This window comes from Diabrotica virgifera, chromosome 3, assembly GCF_917563875.1.
Source record: "Diabrotica virgifera virgifera chromosome 3, PGI_DIABVI_V3a".
In the NCBI taxonomy this organism is placed as follows: Eukaryota; Metazoa; Arthropoda; class Insecta; order Coleoptera; family Chrysomelidae; genus Diabrotica; species Diabrotica virgifera.
The window spans coordinates 14,001,268-14,022,900 of NC_065445.1; the positions used below are offsets into that span (position 1 = coordinate 14,001,268).

Sequence of the window (21,633 nt, forward strand, 5' to 3'; positions counted from 1 at the left end):
CCCTAAGTATTTTTCGTTAATTTAAAAAAGTGACCAATATTTTAAAAGAAAAGTGACATAACTCAAAAATTTTGATCGTTTTTCTTTGTTAAATCGGATATCATATTTTTTTTTATTTTGCCTCTTACACACCTAGAAACATTCACTTCAATATCCTTCGTTTATAATTTATAAATTTTAACACTTACCGTTTAAAACTTATTAATACAGTTAAATTAAGATCTAAAAAATCTATTTTTGTCTTCCCAGAAAAAAGATGTTTTTTGAGTTGGGACCCTTTTCTTCTGGATGAGAGATATAGAAGATATTTTTGTAATACATATTCTGCACATTATATTTTTGTTGAAAAAGTTTAAGTATTTATCGCAACACCCTGTATTTGTGAGTTTTATTTTAATGCATAAAGCGTTGCATTGACCGAACCGAACTACAATAATTCCAAAAGCCCAAGAAGCGGCGAAGAAGGAGAAAAGAAGAAAGCATGTCGACGCCAAGCGTCTAGCTTTCCACTCGAGCAGCGGCAGGCAGGCAACGGCATCCGTCGGCGAATACTCAGGCGTCGCGCCATCCTCGCACAGCTCGTACTAGTCCGCTGCGAGTGGTGGGGCCAATCTCGATATCACAACTTCAGTGCAGCTTGAGCCATCGACGAGCGACATAGCCATTTGCCACACTTACACTAACACCAAATACACAGTTGCCGATTTTCGATTCCGACGTCGAAGCATTTCCAAGCGTCGCGCGCGTCCACAGTGCGAGATTTAAATTTAAAAAAAGTGACAGTGTTTCTATTCTTTTCGGGATATGTCTGTGTGCTCTAATTAGTGATGTGATGTACAGAAAAGGATTCGTGAGGATTTTAAATTACTGGAAACATGAGGCGGCTCCGCATTATCTTATATTGGCACCTCGATATCAGATATCACCACAGTACGGACACTGGCTCTTAAACACACCATAAGCCAAATTCGAAACCAATCTAGACATGTACCAAAAATGTGTATGTTTTCTATTTCTAGTGATCCTAGTGGTTTTAAGTTGTTCAGGTTTCCACATAGATAACCTCGCCATGGCCGATTTATCTAAAAAAAGTTTCCGTACCTCAACTCATACTTATTCGAATACAGATGAAAAGAACAGTTACGTGCAAAGACCTCACAAAATCCGGCACCATAGGCTATGGAGAACTCAAGTGCACAACCGACACCCCAAACCCCATATCGACATGTTTGTATATCCCCCACCACCACATTTTTCCTCAAAACCCAACCCCACAACAAACATATTTCCACCCTCCGGCGAATCCAACACCGGCGAAATTTCATATTCCAAATATAGCAATAGCAACCCTATCCTACCCCATCGAGACGCAATTCACCCTAGACTAGGAGAATTCAAACTACCTTGGTTCCGCGCAGACTCAGCGTCAAGTGAAGTCAAGGAAAACTCCTCGCAAACTTCACCGACAACCTTCCCCAACGAAAACCTAGCACAGATCCCCCCGACTGACTTCGCCCCTGTCAAATTCATAGTGTCTCGGGCGCAAAGATCTCCATCTCCAGATCGCAAAAAAATCCAGAACAGGCGTAGGAATAGATGGACTATGAAGCAATCTGAAGACATCTTCACCAAGGCTTACAAAGCCAAGTTCGTGGTTCTAGCGGAGGTCGAATCTAAGCCATACAAAAATGAGTCTAACGGGTCGTGTAACTATTACGTGAAAGTGATCAAGGACTTCAAGGATAACGCAGCGAATTATTTCGGGTCGGTGAACAAACATCTGCGGAAAATGTTGAATACCAAGTGCGAACTAGTCAAAGAGATGACGACTTCTAAGAAGTACGTCTTGATGCTGAATGAGTCTTTCGAGTTGGTGGATAAGCCGAAGCCGAAGGAAAAGCTGAGGCAGGCGATGAGGAAGAAAATCAGCAGGGTCTGCAAGCATGGGTTTGGTAAGTTTCGATTTATTATACAAAAGAAAACACCTTTAATTTATATGTATGTATGTACGTAACTCATTATCCCTCCTGTGGCCATAGAGTAGTCGAAATTTTCTTTCCATTTCTGCCTGTTTTTCGCGATGTAACTCCTCTGTCTAAAGGTCATATTGGCTTCTGCTTGGGTCTCCTAATCCAAGTTTCCTTTGGCCGTCCTTGTTTTCTTCTTCCTTGTGAGTTCCAATGTAAGAGTTTCTTTGGAATTTTGTTTTCGCTTTTTCTTAAAGTATGTCCCAGCCATCCAAACTTCCGTTTACGTATTTGTTTTCCAACTTCCTCTACTTCTGCTCGGGCCCATAGCGCTCGGTTGCTTATAACTTCGGGCCACCATATCTTAAATATTCTTCTTAGACATCTATTTATGAAAACCTGGAGTTTATTTTCTATCGTTTTAGTAATTGTTCACGATTCTGCAGCATAGAGTAAGACTGGTTTAACCATTTAGTTAAAGATTTATTTTTAATGGGTTGTCAGGGTGCTTGTACGCCACTTAGTCTTCCGAAAGTGCTCCTGGCCTTATTTATTCTTATGTCGACATCTCTGAGTACTCCATTCTTTTTCGACATAGTACTTCCTAGATAGTTACTCGTCTATTTCTTCTATAATTCCTTCTCTTACTCTTAGTTGTACCTATATTTGGTGTCGTATTCAAGCTCATCATTTGGTCTTTCCTTTATTTATTTTTAAACCGACTTTGCTCGCTTCTGTTTACGCTTCTATCTTTTCCTGCATATGTTGCCTGTTCTGCGACAGTAAGCATGTAACATCTGCAAAATCTAGATCTTCAAGGTTTTCCGTTAATCCCCATTTTATTCCTCTCTTCTTGTTATTTACTGCTTTCCTCATTACGTCATCTAATAGCACGGAGAACAATAGTGGCGATATATACATCCTTGTTTAACTCCTGTTTCTGTTTCAAAATTTCTAGATAGTTTGCCTTGGTACTGTACTACATTTTTATAACTATTATAACCTTAATTTATTTATGTACTAAGGATTTCCACAGTTTTCACTGTGTTTCTTGACTCAACCGTTCTTTACAGCTCTTTTTGTCTTGTCAGTCCCCTTCCTGTAGATTTCTTCTCTCCATTGCTTTTTCCACTTCATCTCTGAAGGATATTCGGTGTCTGCCTCTCTTTCTTCTTCCTATCGGACTCCACTCATCTGTCCAATATTCTATTTATCCAACGATTTTGGCCAGCTCTTCTGACATCTGACCGTACCAGGCTAATCTCTTCTATTCGATGTAGTCTATTAGGTCTGAATTCACTCCCATTCTTCTCTTAATCTCTATGTTATTTATTCTATCTCTTCTTGTGACTCTATTACGCTTATTTTGTTTTTGGTTTTCTTATTTATTGTCCAATTTTCACACCCATAAGTGAGGATACTTCTTGTCATGGTATTATATCCTTCTTTCTGTTTTTATGCTGATGTTCTTATCCCACAGTACCGGGCTCAGTTTTCGTATGCAGTCTCTTATTTGTCCTAGCCTATTTTTTTATATCTTCTTCAGTTGTTCTTTTGTTTGATATTATAAAACCTAAATACTTGTAATTACTTGTTTGTTCCTCTGATTTGTTTACCCTCATCTATTTCCAGTTGTTTTATTTCTGTATTCTACGTTGTTAGGTATTCAGTTCTCTTTAGGTTTATTTCCATCCCATTCTTTGTATATCTGTTTCAGTTTTTTTATCATAAAACTGAGGTCATCTTTGTCTTGCGCGATCACTGTTTGGTCTTCAGCAAAACCTTAGGGCCTTAGGGTATAGATATTCGCTCCTTACTGTTATACTCATCCCTTCGTACTTTCTTTTCCATGGTTTCAGGGTTTTTTCCAGGAATATTTTGAACAGGGTAGGGGATGTATACAAAACAAAACACTTTTAATTTCTCATGATAATTTAGAAAAGTTTTTGACCTCTATTTCAACGCAATTAATTTTTTTTTGAACTAAAAAACACATTTGTTGATAAGAATTGTCTCAGATTGAACAGATTAGCATGACAACAATAAAATTCTTAATGAGAGCTCCTAGTTTGACTTTACTGTACACGGTGTAGGTACCAAATGTGTTTTGACTTTTGACTTTTTAGTCCGTTCTTTAACGGCAAAATATTGCAAAACCTCTAAATTTTAAAGAACCGCTTGGATTGACATGAAATTTGGCATACCCATAGCTTACATGTCAAAGAAAAAGTGATATTGTGCCGATATGTGCTTTTTCCCTGGGGGTGGTTTTCACCCCCCTCCTTGGGGGGTGAAAAAATATTCGTCCAAAGTAAGTCCGGAAATGGATAAACTGACTAATTTTAAGTAAATTTTGTTCTATAGAGTTTTTTCACAAGTCAATACTTTTCGAGTTATTTGGTAGTAAATATGTTGATTTTTTCAACAAAATAACCACGCTTTTAGACGGTTTTTCGCAAATAACTCAAATTAGTAAGTATTTTGTCGAAAAAACATTCTTATCAAAAATATAGCCCGTAAAAAATTTAAAAAATGGTGTATATTTCACAGACATTGGTCTATATACATAGTAGAAGCAGAGTTATAGCTAATGAAAAATAGGTTCATATTCGTCAAATTCCAAATGGAATACTTTAACATGAAATAACCAAAAATGAAGCACATTTCGGGGAAAACTTATTACAGCTTATTTAAAGTCTTTAAAAAATGCTTCATTTTTGTCTTATAAAAAAAATTTTTAGCATCAAAAGTAAACAAGTTACGCTCAAAATAAAGTTAGTACCTTTTTTTTTGGTAAAAAAATCGGGAAAATCACCCCCGAATTAGTATCTCAAATGAACTTAATTGTTACAACTTCACAAGTTTTTGACTCGTGTATATATTGTTTATATGATCTGTAAGTTTCATCGGTTCAAAGTCACTATTTTTGGTTTAAAAGTGGTTGAACGAGTCACTTATCACGAATGTATGAAAATTTAGAAACACCAAATCTTAATCAATTTTTGTCTAACAGAAAAACAAAAAAAAAACATGATATTCAGAAAAGCAATGCTGACTTTTTTTGTTTTCCGAGATTTTTGGTATCTCTAACAATTTTTAAGTTATTTTGAAAAAAAGCATATTTTTCAAAATAAAAATTTTTAAAAATTGTAATTTAAAACCAATTTTTTTTTAAAATAAGCACTTTGAATCGATGAAACTTACAGATCATATAAACACAACAAAAAGTAAAATAATTTGTGGAGCGGTAACGATTAATTTCATTTAATTTGCTAATTAGGGGGTGGTCTTCCCGATTTTTTTTGTCAAAACAAAAGGGACCCACTTTATTTTGAGCGCAACTTGCTTAAATTTAATGCTAAAACCTTTTTATAAAAACAGAAATAAAGATTTTTTTAAAAACTTTAAAAAAGTTATAATGGGTTTTCTACAAAAAGTGCTTATTTTTTGGATATTTCACGTCGAAATATTCTATTTGAAATTTGGGGAATATTAATCTATTTTTCATTGGCTATAACTCTGGTTCTACAAGGTCCAGACCTAACGTGTACACCATTTTTTTACCTTTTTACAGGCTATATTTTTGCTAAGAACATTTTTTCGACAAAATACTTACTTTTTGAGTTATTTGCGAAAAACCGTCTAAAATTGTGGTTATTTTGTTGAAAAATTTGTGGAAAAATGTAGTCAGTTTACCCATTTCCGGATTTATTTTGGACATATATTTTTTCATCCCCAAGAGGGGGTGAAAGTCACCCCCGGGACAAAAGCACACATCGGCACAATATCACTTTTTTCTTTAACATGTGAGCTATGCGTATGCCAAATTTCATGTCAATCCAAGCGGTTCTTTAAAATTTAGACCAAAAACCGTGAAAGAATGTACTATTTGAAGTTTAATAATGGATGGATGGGTTAATAATGACATTTTTAAATTTGATCATTATTTTCTGACACCCAGCTTTCCAGATATTTGTATTTATGTATCGGCCCTTTCTGTCGCTATATCTACCAAAAAATGTATGTTTGTATAATCGTTTTCTTTATTATTATCATATTATATTTAGTCCTTTTTATATTCATTTTTATTCCATATTTTTCACACAAATTGCTTGTCTTGTATAGTAGTAGGTGCAGTTCTTCAGCAGAGCTTGCCATATAATCACATTATCATGTGCAAATCTTATGTTTTTAATATGTAGTTCTTTCTTTAATTGTAATTCCTTCCCTTTCAAATAGTAATGTTCCTTCAAAAATGGATTCACTATAGATATTTGTTTAATTGTTCAATTTTAGTGGAGACATAATACATCCCTGCCTAAATCCTTTCCTGATTTAAATTTATGCTCTTTGATTCCAGTAAAGGTTTGTTATTAGTCTTAAGTTCCTTGCCAACCTTAGCTATGATGGTGTCCATACCAACTAAGATAGTATGGACATGTCCAAAAGAATGGCCGAATCGATTTCCAAAACAAATCCTAACATGACAAACTCATGGTTAAAAAGATGAAAATTAACGAATTAAGTCAATTAAAGAATTTGGAGCTAATTTATAAACCAAAAAGAACATACCCGAGTATTATTTTCTAGTTTTGATATTTTCAAAGATAATCGCTCTCACTATGACTTTTTGGTCGCCCAGTATATTATGATCAATTCCACGAATCGACAACAACAATCCAGCTTATTTTAATTTCTCCTTTTCTTTCGATCCTTAAAGAGGCAAAGAAAACTTTGAAGATATTTTCACAGCTGTTTAAGATTAGTTTAGAAACCACAGAAAATAAACATAAATATTTAGTGTTAAGTAGCTTAAGATAAGCTAGATTTTGTGAGATAAACACCAAATTTGTATCGAATCGTCATTGGTTCTTAAAATTGCAATCTTATCTAAGATTTGACGTTTTTTTAGGAATTCACACAGAGTACTTTATAAAAATTTTACGATTTTAACTTTTTTATACGGGTTATTTTTTATGATTGTACTTCCAATCGTGTAGTAAGATTTTTCATCACGTGTTTAATTCTGTCCAATCAGATTATTATTATGCCGGGAATATTCTACCTATATTGTTATACTGGGAATATTTTTAATTAGATTGTTTCTGTTTAATTACGAGGTTCTATGTAGTTTTGACAACACTGTCACATTTAACAAAATGAACCATAATATACTTTTAGTTCTGCATCTAATCTCAAATTGTCACAAGGACAACAAAAATCAGCAATTTTACGCGCTCGAGTGTACTTCGGTAAGAGTATTTCATGAATAAAACTGTGTTTATAAATAATTTTAACTAATATTTTATTGATATCTTCGTCAGACTATTTACTTTGACAAGTTGAACTGTTTTGTTCACTTTGCAAACATGTGTGTCACATTAATTGGGATAAATGTCACTTATACAAAGACTTGAATTTTGTATGTCAGTATTAAAAAACAATTGAATATGTTTTCAATCTAATGGCATATAAAACAACATAATGTTACTCTACATCCCACCAGACTGAAAACAATGGAAAAACTTCTCTGGTTACACCTCCGAGGCTTCTACAATTTGCAAGCCATAACGGATGCTGAGACTAAGCAGATCCTTTTTAGACTAAGGAGATGTCTTTTGCTAGCAGTTGCCGCTAGGGCATCTATGTCATTTTGTTTGTTGCAATCCGTGAGTGCACGCCGGGGTTTGTTTTGGTTGGGTCAGAGAGCAGCATATGTGCCTCCTGATGAGAGACTAATAAGTTTCGAAACCGGTAGAGGTGCTTGCTGCACTCTCTGATTGGACTGGTATATGGTGCGGCTGTATTTTCGTTTCGTTTTTCGAAAAATGGTGGTATTATTGTCAATTTATTCTCACTCTCTTGTGATATTAATGTTGGAAATAATTTTCTGTCGAATTATTCAATGTTCAAGTAGTTTGCAACGCTCTGTAGATGTGGCCTTCAATGTTTACTTTGTAATCAGTCCAAGGCATTTGATTTATGATATCAATATTTTCGTCGTTATGGCATTGCTTGCCAGGGAGTGTACTTTCTCATTGCCACTTAGTTCCATATGGGAAGGTACCCAGATGAAAAAAATATCTTTTTGGTTGAACCTGTAGATAAGGTAATTCTTCTTTGATCTTGAGAATTATAGCCTGAGTTGTATTCCAAGTAAAAAGACGGTGGATATCCATTAATTAGAACCATCCATTTAAGAGATAATTGGGCGTTTACGGATTTTGGTCCACTCATATATAATTCTTGTAACTCTTGTTTTCTAATAAAACTAACAGTAAACGGTATTGTCAAGACGTTTAATATTCTGGTAAATCATTAAAAGCTCTTTGATGTTTTATATCGATTTCTTAAATGAGTTCACAAAAACATTTACAGTAAAGTTTCATTTGCCAGCTTTTATGCACAACTCAAGCTGTGTTAGGCGAGATTAAAGAATGCAAAAAATGATATGTGCAATTTAGCTTTCGCGTTGAGACATATGCTTTACTAACGAATTGGTAGAAGAAAATATTAATAATAAAGCGGAGAGTGAAAAAACGTGCCATACTAGTTATTATTTAACTGTATTTTTAATTTAGCGAGTTATTGGTGCCCCCGGATACGAATCTGGTACTTTACCACTTCCGGAAACTAAAAGGATCTCTATCTTGGACTGTACGAGGGCCATATGAGAAGTTTTTCTAATAACTCTCCGCTCTCAGGGCGGGGCTTGGTGAATGCTGTGAAACGACGTCACTACAGCGGGTCCTGTCACCACCTAGTTCTCTGGAATATCTGGGAATTACTCACAGGTAGTCGAGAGACTTCTTCTTCTTCAAGTGCCGTCTCCTAATCGAAGGTTGGATATCATCATCACTATCTTTACTCTATCCACCGCTGCTCTAAAGAGTTCTATAGAACTGCATCTAAACCAGTCCCTTAAATTCTTTAACCATGACACTCTCCTTCTTCCTATACTCCTTCCGCCTCTTATCTTTCCCTGTATTATCAGTCTTAGCATTTCATATCGCGGTCCCCTCATTACGTGTCCCAGATATTGTAACTTTCTTATTTTTATTGTGTTTATTATTTCGCATTCTTTACCCATTTCTCGCAGTACTTCCGTGTTCGTTTTCCTCTGTGTCCATGCTATTCTAAGCATTCTTCTGTAACACCACATTTCAAATGACTGTAGCTTATTTATGTGTTCTTGCTTTAATGTCCAGCTTTCAAGTCCATATTGTAGTATCGAGAACACGTAGCATCTCAAAGCTCTTGCTCTCAGTTCTAAACTAAGGTCTTTGTTGCAGAGAACTGTTTTCATTTTTACAAACGCATTTCTTGCTATTTCTATCCTGGTCCCTATTTCTGTTGTTTGATCATTTTTCTCTGAAATCCAGGTTCCTAGGTATTTGTATTTATCAACCCTTTCTATCGGTACATTTCCCAAATGTATGCTTGTTTGTATGTTTGTTTTCTTAGTTATTATCATGTATTTGGTCTTTTTTATATTCATTTTTAGTCCATATTCTTTACAGAAATTGTTTGTTTTGTTCAGTAGTAGTTGGAGTTGTTCAGCAGAGCTTGCTATAATCACGGTGTCATCTGTATATCTTATGTTGTTAATAGATCTTCCGTTAATTATTATTCCTTCACTTTGAGATAGCAATGCTTCTTCAAAAATAGCTTCACTATATGCATTAAAGAGTAATGGAGACATAATACATCCCTGCCGAACTCCTCTCCTGATTTCAATTTCTGGACTGGGTTCGTTATCTATTACAATTTGTGCTCTTTGATTCCAGTAAAGGTTTGTTATTATTCGTAAGTCCCTTTTGTCTATGTTTTTTGTCTTTAGAATTTGGACTAATTTTTCATGTCTTACTTTGTCAAAAGCCTTCTCAAAATCAACGTAACAAACATGCACATCCACATTCATGTCCATGCACCTTTGAGCTAACACATTAAAAGCAAATAACGCGTCTCTGGTTCCTAGTCCGTTTCTGAACCCAAACTGACTATCATCTATTCCTTCTTCTAGTTTTTTGTTTATACGACCATGTATTATTTTCAAGAATAATTTGAGAATGTGACTTATTATTGATATTGTTCTGTATTCACTGCAATCTTTAGCGTTTGTATTTTTAGGGATAGCACAAAAGGTTGAGAGTAACCATTGTTTTGGTATGTTTCCTGTTATGCACACTGTGTTAAACAAGTCTACGATAATGTCTAAGGTTTCATCATTTATACATTTTAAGCTTTCTACTGGGATTTGGTCTGGACCTACTGCTTTACCATTTTTGCTGTTTTTTAATGCCGATTTAATTTCTTCTTTTAATATCTTCAAAACCGTATCATCTTCTACTTCGACTTCCATCTGCTCTGTTCTATTGTCTTTGAACAATTCATTTATGTATTCTGTCCATCTCTTTAATTTTTCGTTAGTACTCAACACAAGTTTCCCATCTATATCTTTTAGTATTCCCGGTTTTCTTTTTCTGTTGATCTGCGTTAATTCCTTAATTTTTTTATGTGTGTTAAAATTATCATGTTTTTTCTGGTGTTCTTCTATTTCTGCGCATTGTTCTTTTAACCACTGTTCTTTAGCCTGTTTAATTTTGGATTTTATTTGTTTATCCACATTTTTGTACATCTGATTATCTTTGTTTTTATGCTGACGTCTTTCTTCCATTAAATCTAAGATTTCCTCCGTCATCCATTGTTTCTTTTTGTATCTGGTTGGTGTAAGAATTTCTTTTTGACATTTATCTATTTCTGTCTGTATTAATAACCATTTTGTCTCTGTTTCAGTATTTTGCTGGATTTGTTCTTTAACATTCATTAAACGGTTATTAATTTCATCTGTCAGGCGTTGTTTTATGAGTGGGTTTCTTAGTTTACTTGTATCGATTTTTACATCTGTTGTTCTGCGTTTTATTATTTTCATTTTGAGCCTAATTTTGGTCACTACTGGGTTGTGATCTGATCCTATGTCGGCACCTGGATAGGTTTTTGAAGATATAATTGCGTTCTTGTATCTTTGTCTAATCAATACATAATCTATTTGGTTTCTTACAATTCTCCCTTCTTGATCTGCTGGTGACTTCCAGGTATATAGTCTTCTCTTTGGCATTTTAAACAATGTATTAGTTATGACAAAATTATTGTTTTGGCAAAATTCGATAAGCCTGTCACCTCTTTCGTTTCTGTTGCCCAGACCATATCCTCCTGTACATTCTTCTACTTTTTCGTCTCCAACCTAGTCGAGAGACTAGGAATGGATGAACTGCTTTAGCTATCAAGAAGCAGCTTACCTAAGTTAACCAGGGGCGTCATCTGGGCGTCCAGGGGGGGGCATTTGCCCCCCCCTGGCCCTGAAAATGACTGAAATTTACAGAAAATACATCAATATTCATCATAACATCATATATAATGTATTGTATATATAGTGCTTGCCCCCCCCAAACAAAATTTCAAATGACGCTCCTGAAGTTAACCAATCCCTATCTGATTATATCACCACCCCTGGCGGAAATTCAAGTAGAAGGCCCTCGGGTCTTCACTGCCACATCTCCAGTCTACCGCTGTGCTTACATCGCCAATACGAGTACATGGTCAAATCGACTCCATATTCTTTACCAGTTGTATCTATCTTTTACTCTGGGTACAACCAAGAAAGGGATATCCCTCCTTCATCCTTTTTCCCACTACACCTAGATCCCCAACCTACAAGGTAAATGTGTAATTGTACCGTGCCCGCAGCTGCATGGCAGTTTTGTGTCTAAATTGAACTGTCTCAAATAGTCGACTGGGAAAACTAGGCCGCATGCCCTTTCATTTACGGCCTTATACCTGTATGGTGAGAGCTGCAGGTATGGAGTAATTACATACTTCTCCCATACTCGTGATAAGATAGTGAGAAGCTTGAGGTTTCTCGGCTAACAATATCTGGGGCACAGAGGAGGATGCTTCGGAAAATGAGGGAGCAAAAAATTAACAAAAAAAGCAGAATTGCCTCTTCCAAAGGGCTCAGCGGCAACTACAAAGTATTTTTGAAAGAAAAGACGGAGTGGAAGGTCGTTAGGGCTGAAGAACTCCCAAAATCAATGCGTATCAAGGTAGATCTCCTATACCTACACGATGCACAGACCATTTTGTTGCTGGTATTGGCGCTGCATTGTCAGAATGTGCTAGAATGGCAGAAGATAGAAAGAAATGGAGGAACCTTGGAAACATCAGCTGTTAGTTTCATGATATCACACGATACCTGCATCAGGTTAATGACTAAGAAGAAGAAGAAGACAACACACTACACACTATATTATATTAAAATAAGGGGAGATATTGCTTTTAGATCAATGGGCTAACAACAAACGGACTTTACATAAATTGTTTGGCGCAGAACAATAAAAATACAAAAATGACGAACAATAGCGGTGAATTATAGTATTCATATTTATATCCAGATTTAGCCATACGGCTCACACTCCCTCTAAGGGGAAAATTGACTCATCCCAGATACCTACGGTATCAAAAGGATTGAGCTCTGGTGGGACTCTTTCCGTGTTATCGAGCCCTAGGTGACTTGGTATGCAGGTGTATCTCCCAAAAATTTTCGTACACATCTGGCCGTTGCGAGAAGATACCATTTTATTATTATTATTATCCCAGATTTAGCCATACGGCTCACACTCCCTCTAAGGGGAAAATTGACTCATCCCAGATACCTACGGTATCAAAAGGATTTATATTATTATTATATTATTTAATTCATCGTTCATTTGCTTTGCAAGTATTAGACAGCACGAATATATTATTATTATATTATATTATTATTATTATATTATTATTATTATATTATTTATTTTTTTGATGCACATTATATTTGTTTATCCGACCCACCATTGATTATCTTCCCAAGCTAAAAACAAACAAAAAATTGGAAATGTGTGTATTTAGAAACACGATCTTAATGTTTTTAACCTATTACAAAAGAGGACAGGCCTGCCAACAATTCTCAAACGAAAACAACTGCCAAAATATTAAAATAATGATCTGGGAGGTAATATTATTAATATAAAACTAGTTCGTGAGGAACTTAGTTTTGAATTCATGGATATTATACCGACTCATTGAGCCACTTCTCTAAGTTACTTACAGAATAGATTACCTACCTTACGCCAGTCAATGGGAGCAAGAATAGGGTATTACTTCCGAATTCTATCCTACTGTATGGATTTTAATGAAATTTTGGGAATAGCCTTTGCTTATCTCACAATTCAAAGTCTACCCTATGCCGATGTGTGCTTTTATCTTGGTGTGGTTCCCACCCCTTTTCAGGGGTAGAAAATTTCTGATTGAAATAACTACGGAATTCGCTAGAGAACCTAATTCTAAGCAAAAACTGTTCTACAATTTTTGTTTGAAAACTCAATACTTTTTGAGTTATTCGTGGTTGAAAATTGGCCATTTCCATTGAAACATAACACCTTTTCGAACGTTTTTTTGCGAATACCTTAAAAACTATGCATCTAACTAAGAAAACTATATAAAACATTTTTGTAGGATATAAAAAGACAAAGAGATATCGTAGGTGAAAAGAGTTTGTTTTTTTGGTACATGCTTAAATTGGTGTATTCAACTTGAAATAATAGCGAAACGGTCGATTTTATGTGTATAATGCAACCAATACCTTTTATAATGTTTACATAGTTATTTATGATATAAGTGTTAAAAGTACACGTTTAAGGCACGCATGTGGAGTGCCTTAAAAATGTACTTTTTAACACGCATATCATACAATATTTTTTCTACAAACGTAATTAAAGGACAATATCTACAAAAACTTTTACTTGAACTTGACTGACATTATATTTTTATATTTTTTTGACATTACATCAAAATTGCCTACAAGGTCAATTTTTGATAAGAATTTTTTTTCGACCAAATACTTAATTTTTGAGTTATTTGCGAAAAACCGTCTGAAAACGTGGTTATTTTGTAGAAAAATTAACATATTCACTCGCAAATAATTCGAAAAGTATTAACTTGGTGAAACAACTTTATAGAACAAAAGTTGATTAGAATTAGTCATTTTATCCATTTCCGGCCTAATTTCGAACATACATTTTTCACCCCCAAAAGGGGGTCAAACTCACCCCTAGGGCAAAGCACACATCGGCACAATATCACTTTTTTCTTTGACTTGTTATGTGTATGCTAAATTTCATGTCAATTCAAGCGGTTCTTTAAAATTTAGAGGTTTTGCAATATTTTACCTTTAAAGAACGTACTAAAAGGCAGTGCCGGCGCTAGGGTATAAGGTGCCCGCCTGCAAAACTAACACAGGCGCCCCCCCTCCTCCACACACACATACGCACAGATACTCGTACAATCCTAGCCTCGGGGACGTGTGTTCTAATCGAACAGTAAGACCCAACCGAATATTCCGAATATGTCCGAATATCCAACCGGTCACACTACGTAACCTGGAGTGGTACCTATCTGACCCCCAAGTCCCAAGCTATACCACCGCCCCTCCCCATCGCAGTACGTAACGAATGAGGAGGCTTTATACTGAACGTTACCTTGGATCTTGGATCCCCTGGGTAATGGGACATCCTCTGTATTACTTTACGTGGTTAAACCACCTGATTTTAGGGGTAGCTAGAAGAGCTTTTCTTCATATTAACCTTTCAGTGCTAACGCATGGTCTCATAGACGGAGCTAACCTATTCATACCGATAATTAACGATCTATTTCGATATTCGGGCTAGGTCATTCAATAGCTTCATATTTTACCTAACCGTTGTTAGTATTAAAATATTGTTGAACGTAGATGCATAGTTCGTTCGTTACACAAGATTTCGGTCTCAGAGACGGATGTTAGCTTTTGCGGCTGTGCTAAAGGTAAGGATTGTAACTTTTAGCGTTGTATTTTTAGTGAATAAAATAATTTTTTTTTTTACTTTTTAGAAATAGAAATAAACTACGAAATGTCGAAAAACAAAATACAGTTGTTACTCATGCAATAAATTTATGTGCTTAGAACACATAAAGGGTATATGTGTGGAATGTTCAGAAAAAGATTGACTTTTTTTTAAGTGTAAAGTTACTTCGTATTATTAGAATTGCTTAAGTGTGGTTATTATAAGTGGATAATTTCATCTTTAGTTTAAAAATAACTCAGCAAATTTTTTGTTTATATTAAGATTTTAGGGTTTTTTTCTCACTTTTTAGAATAGTTGCTTGTTTTTGTTAAGGAATAATTTTTGTCAAAATAAATGTTTATAAATATAATTTTTAAATAAAACTGCATTTATTTTAAATAAAAAAGTATTTAGTAAGATCCTTGAAGTAATTAAATTTTAAAAATTTGTAAAATTTACAGTACTAGGGCATGTATAAACATACGGTCCCAGAGACGGACGTTAGCACTTATGTCAAAATACTTCACGTTAGCACTGAAAGGTTAATGGCTTGATTTTGGACTAAAAATGTGTGTTCCGGGCTTAAGTCGGTGCCTCGCTATTCGTAAATGTCCCCGGTAAATAAAGTTCGGTTACAGTTTTATTGGACCCATCATCTGACAAAATAACTTCACTTTTAACTTTTTCAAGAAATTGGCTAAGAGAACTAAGATTGTTTTTTTTTTGTCATTTCTTCTTTTTCGGCTTTTCTTTTTCGATTTGTGCACCAGATAATTTTTTTTGAATCCATTTATTTTTAACCAAATAAAAATAATAGCTTTAAAACCTCAAGATTATGTTTCTGCAGTAATGTGAACCCGTAATTTAATAATAGGACTGAGTACTTAACAAATATAATTTTATATTAATTGAATGCAACACTAGATTCTTTAACTGCAGAGTACAACTGACAAACTATTCTGTATTATAATCACATGAAATAATACTAAATCTAAAGAGCTCTAAACGAAATTTTATGTAAATTGTTTATTTTAAATATTATGTTTTTATAGGATTAATACTTAACTTGATACCTATTAATAGGTAAAAAATAGTTATACATAATACAATTAGACAGGCGGCAAGAAAACAGTATCACAATCTTGTTTATTTTACTAGAAATCATTCATTTCCTCTCATAACTGCTGATACAAAACTAACAACTTGCAAGAAATTTGAAGAAAATAAACAAAGCATTTTCATTAAGAACAAAGTTGTTTGGTTGAAATATGATATCTTTGACCAATAAATTATATTAGTATTAACATGGTATAAGAATTCTATGCGCCATTGCATATTTTTGTAAATTTTACATGTGTGATATGTAAAAACTAATAAACACAAAGTGTATTATGACGAATTTAAAATTTAAACCACATTCAAAAAATGAATTTTTCTATTTTAGTATTTTGCATAACACCAGCAGAAAAAAAACTCATTCTGGCGCCCCCCAAACAGGGGGCGCCCGCCTGCATTGCATCCCTTGCAGGCCCGTTATCGCCGGCCCTGCTAAAAGGATTTTTAAAGATAAAACGAAAAAAATTCCCTCTTAACGCAGATATCTCAGTTTCTCACTTTTGGTGGAATATTTCCCAGCACTTTAATCTTAAGAGGGTGTTGCCCTGAATTCTATTAATACATCACCACAATAAATTTCCTCAAAACAAAACATTTGCTCGATTTGCTTTATGAAGTCCAGGACCCATCACCCGGATTTGCTTATTTTCATTTTCCGACAATAAACATTGTGGTAGGGGAGCAAAGTATGCTAAATGTGCAGTCACTCGAGCGCTTTGGGGACCTATTGGGTTGTGATTATTAGGTCCTAAAACCAAAAAAAGTTAAGTAAAATTTTCCATTTTATCGGGCGCTTGCCATTTTTTAATTTAATTTTCCATTTCCATTAATCGTTTTTTCCGAATATTGCGCCATCTATCCATAATTCGAAAAAATGTTTCGAATAAAAGTTGCTTATTTTTATGCAGAGAATTCAAATCTGCAATAAAAAATGGGGGCTCCCATTTAAGATTTTAAAGTAACCCCCCACCCCACCTCCGTGGGGGGTCGCGTTTGATACCATTCGATATATTTTTCAAAAATATTAAATAAGTGTATTTTGCAGTTTTTCGATCTGATGTTTATTTTGCTAAATATCGCGGGATTTGTATTTAAAATTTAAAATTTACCCCCCACCCCTCTCTGTGATGGGTCGTGTTTGGTATCTATCGATAGATTTTTGAAAAATATTGAACGTGTAGTTTTTAGTTTTTCGATCTGACATTCATTTCGCGAAATATTCGCCTTTTTCTTGTGAAACTTTGTGACTCACCAATTCCCTTACGCCCCGCTCAAATCGTCAGATTTTTTAAATATACACTGTTTTGCATGTATTTAACTTACCTTATCTTAATCTGACAATTTCGAGTATTTTTAAGGATAGATTTTTTTTTTCGGGCCCCCCTAAACGAACTCCCCTGTGTTAAGAGCCCATATATGGCAGAGGTACATCTGCAGGGTACCACGTTTCTCCCCATATGATAATCTGACGCGCTCGAGTAACTGCAAAAATCCCCGCTTGGGCTCCCCTACCATTGATTATTATCGTAAAAGGATATTAACAACATAATTATATGTTGTGTGCACGTCTACAAAAAACCGAACCATTCAACTAATTGTAAACAACCAATTAGTTTTTTGTTGAGGTAAGGTTAGTATTTGTGTGTTATTGATATGCTCCTTAAAATTGGGTTATTGTAATTTGGATTGAAAAACCTTGGCAGCCTTTATCTAACAGCCACAGCTTTCTTGTTAAAACTTGTCAAAACTAAAATCCCTTCAAAATTTATCAAAACTACAAATAAAAACTTACTCCACTTTCAGAAGCTTCATTTATTGTTAACAATTTTATTAACTATTTGATAAAAATAGAATAGGTATTGTATATGTATATGTACTATTCCCTTTTGATTTTAAATTATAGATTCTCAAAGCGATCTTATTTTTATTTTTCTACTACTACTATCGGTTTACAGCGTTCTCCGACGCCTTCCGACTCCTAACCGCCATTCTTCTCTGTTTAACCATAGACCTGGAGGGATTTCTCTTTCCTATAGTTCTTTTTCAATTCCCTCCCATTCCAGCTCCTTCTCGGCCTTCCTCTTTTCCTTTTCCCTTGTGGTGTCCACGTCAAAATCTGTTTAGGAATCCTGTCATCTGGCATTCTCTGTACATGGCTACCATACTAGTTGTTCTGTTTTTATGTCATCAATTATTGTATGAGTGACTCCCATCATTTCTTGTATTCTCTCATATGGTATCCGATGTCTTCTTGATTTACCTGCTGCTCTTTTCCAGAACTCCATTTCTGTTCCTAGTGACATTTTCTCTGTTCTTTGTTTCAGTGGCCAAACTTCACTGCCATATGTGATTACACTTTTAAGTATGGTATTGTATATGAGCTGTTTGTTCGCTTTAGATATTTTTTGGTCCCACAGAATGCCGTTTATCATGGATATGGCTTTTCTACCTGTATGTTTCTGTCTTTTATAGCAGCATCAAGTGTTCCATCTTGAGTTATCTTCATGCCCAGTTACTTGTATTCATCACACTGTTTAATTTCTACTCCATCTTCTATAATGTAATGGACTGCTCTGTCTCTCTATGGCTTCAGTTTTCTTAATGTTGAATTCGAGACCCCATTTGTTATATTCTTCTATTGGCTTCCGCGTCATGTAACTCAAGTCGTCGTGATCCTGATCAATCAGAATTTGGTCATCAGCAAAATATAAAGTAGTGTTTAGTGTTGTCTCCTCACTGAGAGGGATTCCCACGCCATTACATTTTCTTTTTCAAAGCTTAAGTGTTTGTTCCAGATAAATTTTGAAAAGGGTAAGCGAAAAACATCAGCCCTGCTTCAATTCTTTCGTGACCTTAAATCCCTCAGACACCCTTTATCCAATTTTAATTTTTGCCGTCGTTCCATTATACAGACTTTGGGCTGCTTTGATAAGACCATGTTTAATGTTGTTTTGCTGTAGGGTTGATCATAGTTTACTGAGGGGCACACTGTCATATGCTTTTTGTAAGTCTACGTACACCAGGTGAACTTCTTTATTGACGGCTGTTTTTTTCACAATAATTTACCTAATAGAGTACAGGTGGTCCACTGTGGACTGCCCAGCTCTAAAGCCAGCTTGCTCTTCTGCTTCGTAATCTCTATAGTCATTTTTTATTTTGTTCTTAATAAGTTTTCCATACATCTTACTTATTGTGCTGTTTACCGCATTTCCTCTGTAATTTTCACACTGGTCTTTGCTGCCCTTTTTGTGGATAGTTGACATGATAGATAATTTTCATATGTTTCTTTACCCATTTCTAATTTTTCGTCTATCTTATTTTTCTCCGAACTTTAATACACATAAAAGAAGAATTCAGACACAATTCTATAACAATTGTACGATGTTACATTTAAAGTGCCCAATTAAAAGAGTTCCCAAGCAACATTACTTATATTTTTCAACAAATTGCCTGTTTTAGCATGTATTACATAAAATATGATAATTTACCCAAATTTATACAAACATATTAAGACAACAAAAATCAAGAAGTGCTTTAGTCTTTTTAATCCAGGCTACCTTAAGAGTTGGCCCAACTCGTTTCTGCTAATGATTCAACACCTAATTCAACTTATGCTTCATATTTTTTACACACACTCAAAATTGAAATTTAATGTTATAATGATTATAATAAAAACTACTTACCAAATTAGAATGAGTCCTTGTCCAAAATAGTCCAAAAGTCCAAAAATATATATGAAAACTATTTAAAAAGGCAGTATAACTATTAACTAACTTTTGTTTGTTGTTTCTTTTCACACAAATTTCAAAACGCAACAACCATAAATAATCAAACCACAGCTTTGCCACAGCCGACATATTGAATAATTTTTGACATGTCATTTGAACATCCAATCAGAACAAAGTTATAATGCGCATGCGCCGGGATCGTAGGTTTTAACATATAAAACTTCACCCTCATATCGAGCGTAAAGAAGTATAACTTCAAAAATTTTGGCTTGGTAAAAGGTATATTAGTTTAAAAAGCCCCTATAGGGCTACAACTACAAACATAGAAACAAAACGTTTTCGCTCTGTAACAAGAGCATTACCAGTATTACAAGAACATGGTGAGCCAACCAAAAAATACAAAGGTCAAAGCCTTTCAAAACAGACTAAAAGTCTTATATATAGTCTGTTTTTGAAAGGCTTTAGCCTTTGTATTTTTTGGTTGGCTCACCATGTTCTTGTAACACTGATGATGCTCTTGTTACAGAACGAAAACATTTTGTTTCTGTTTGTAGCCCCATAGGGGCTTTTTAAACTAATATACCTTTTACCAAACCAAAAATTTCTTATTAAATTTTACTTATTTTATAATTATCATTATTTTTTTCTATGTAAAAATATGTAAAAATTATGTAAAAATAAGAAAAAAGTCACGATATAAAATTGGAAATAAAAGTTCGTTTACTGAGTGATCTAAAATGACACGGTAATACAGAAGAAAGAGTATTGAACGACTCGTCCAGAACCGACTCACCTCTATCTTTGGTGTACTCTTTTCTATACCGTACCGTGTACCGCGGACGGTGTGTTCGTCTGTTTCGTCCTTGCGCCCATCCTATTCGTCATAATCTGACGTACAAAACGACGGCGTGCCCGCTGAACTGTGTCACATTATGTGCAAATTTGATAATTGGGATCATTATCCTAGATTTCGAGCGGTATAGTTAACGTTTTTCGTTTGGCTTGATTCATCTACCGGGACACGACGAGAAATAATGCTGTTATTGGTTGTCTAAATTAGTAAAGTATGCAGGCAATTTTTTTTATTTACTTTTATTTAACATTCTAATATATTTACAATGTGTTAAAAAAAGCGGGACAGTCTAATATTCGGTGAAGTTTACGTCGGTTCGAAAAACTGAAAAACACTTGTTCAGTATTTTTTTCAGTCCTTGGTTTTTTAAAAACTTTGGTTTTTTTTTAAATCTTTGAATGACATCAAACATCCCCTCAGAGTTAATAGGGAAACAACTTTGAAATCTTAAATAGGAACCCCCATTTTTTATTGTGGATTTAAATTCCTTATAAAAAATAAATAACTTTTATTAGGAAATTTTTTTCGAATTATTGATAGATGGCGGCTATAATCGAAAAAAAAAAGGATTTATTCTGATACCCTAGGAAAAATTTTGAAACGGTCTAGTAGTCCAGGAACCGAAGCTTTTCACCTCGCAATTTTTACAGAATGAAACGATTTGCTTAAAAATTTGAGAATAAGTAGTGGATAGTCCAAAGATCAAAATCCATATGATGCTGAAATGCGCTTTTACCATGGGGTGGAAATTTTTTATTATATTCTGACCGCAAAAGTTGATAAAAACACTCAATCTAAGCAAAAAACGTTCTATACATTTTTTGATAAAATTAATATTTTTCGATTTATTCGGTATGGAAAGTGTTAGTTTTATATCGAAAAAATCAATGTTTTTAATAAGTTTTCTGCTAATAACTCCAAAAATTTTCTTTTTATCAAAACAACAAAAATGTACCTTTTGAAAAAATAAACAAAACCGGTTTTCTTAATTTTCTTTAAGACCAATAGTAATCAAGCTATACTTTATTATGTTAGCTTTTCTTCGTCAAAGGCTA

At 34.5% G+C, this 21,633-nt stretch overlaps 1 protein-coding gene across 2 annotated transcripts in view; it reads left to right on the plus strand.

Moving 5' to 3' along the window:
• The first annotated feature begins 542 nt into the window (after nucleotides 1-542).
• The window catches only part of LOC114327163 (uncharacterized), a 395,881-nt gene continuing 374,790 nt past the window's right edge, over nucleotides 543-21,633 (plus strand). The window contains exon 1 of one of the 2 annotated variants that reach the window (XM_050647810.1): nucleotides 543-1,952. In XM_050647810.1, the coding sequence (XP_050503767.1) occupies nucleotides 986-1,952 (967 nt within the window). In that variant the 5' untranslated portion in view covers nucleotides 543-985. The remainder of the gene's footprint in view (nucleotides 1,953-21,633) is intronic. The other variant, XM_050647809.1, reaches the window with a different exon arrangement.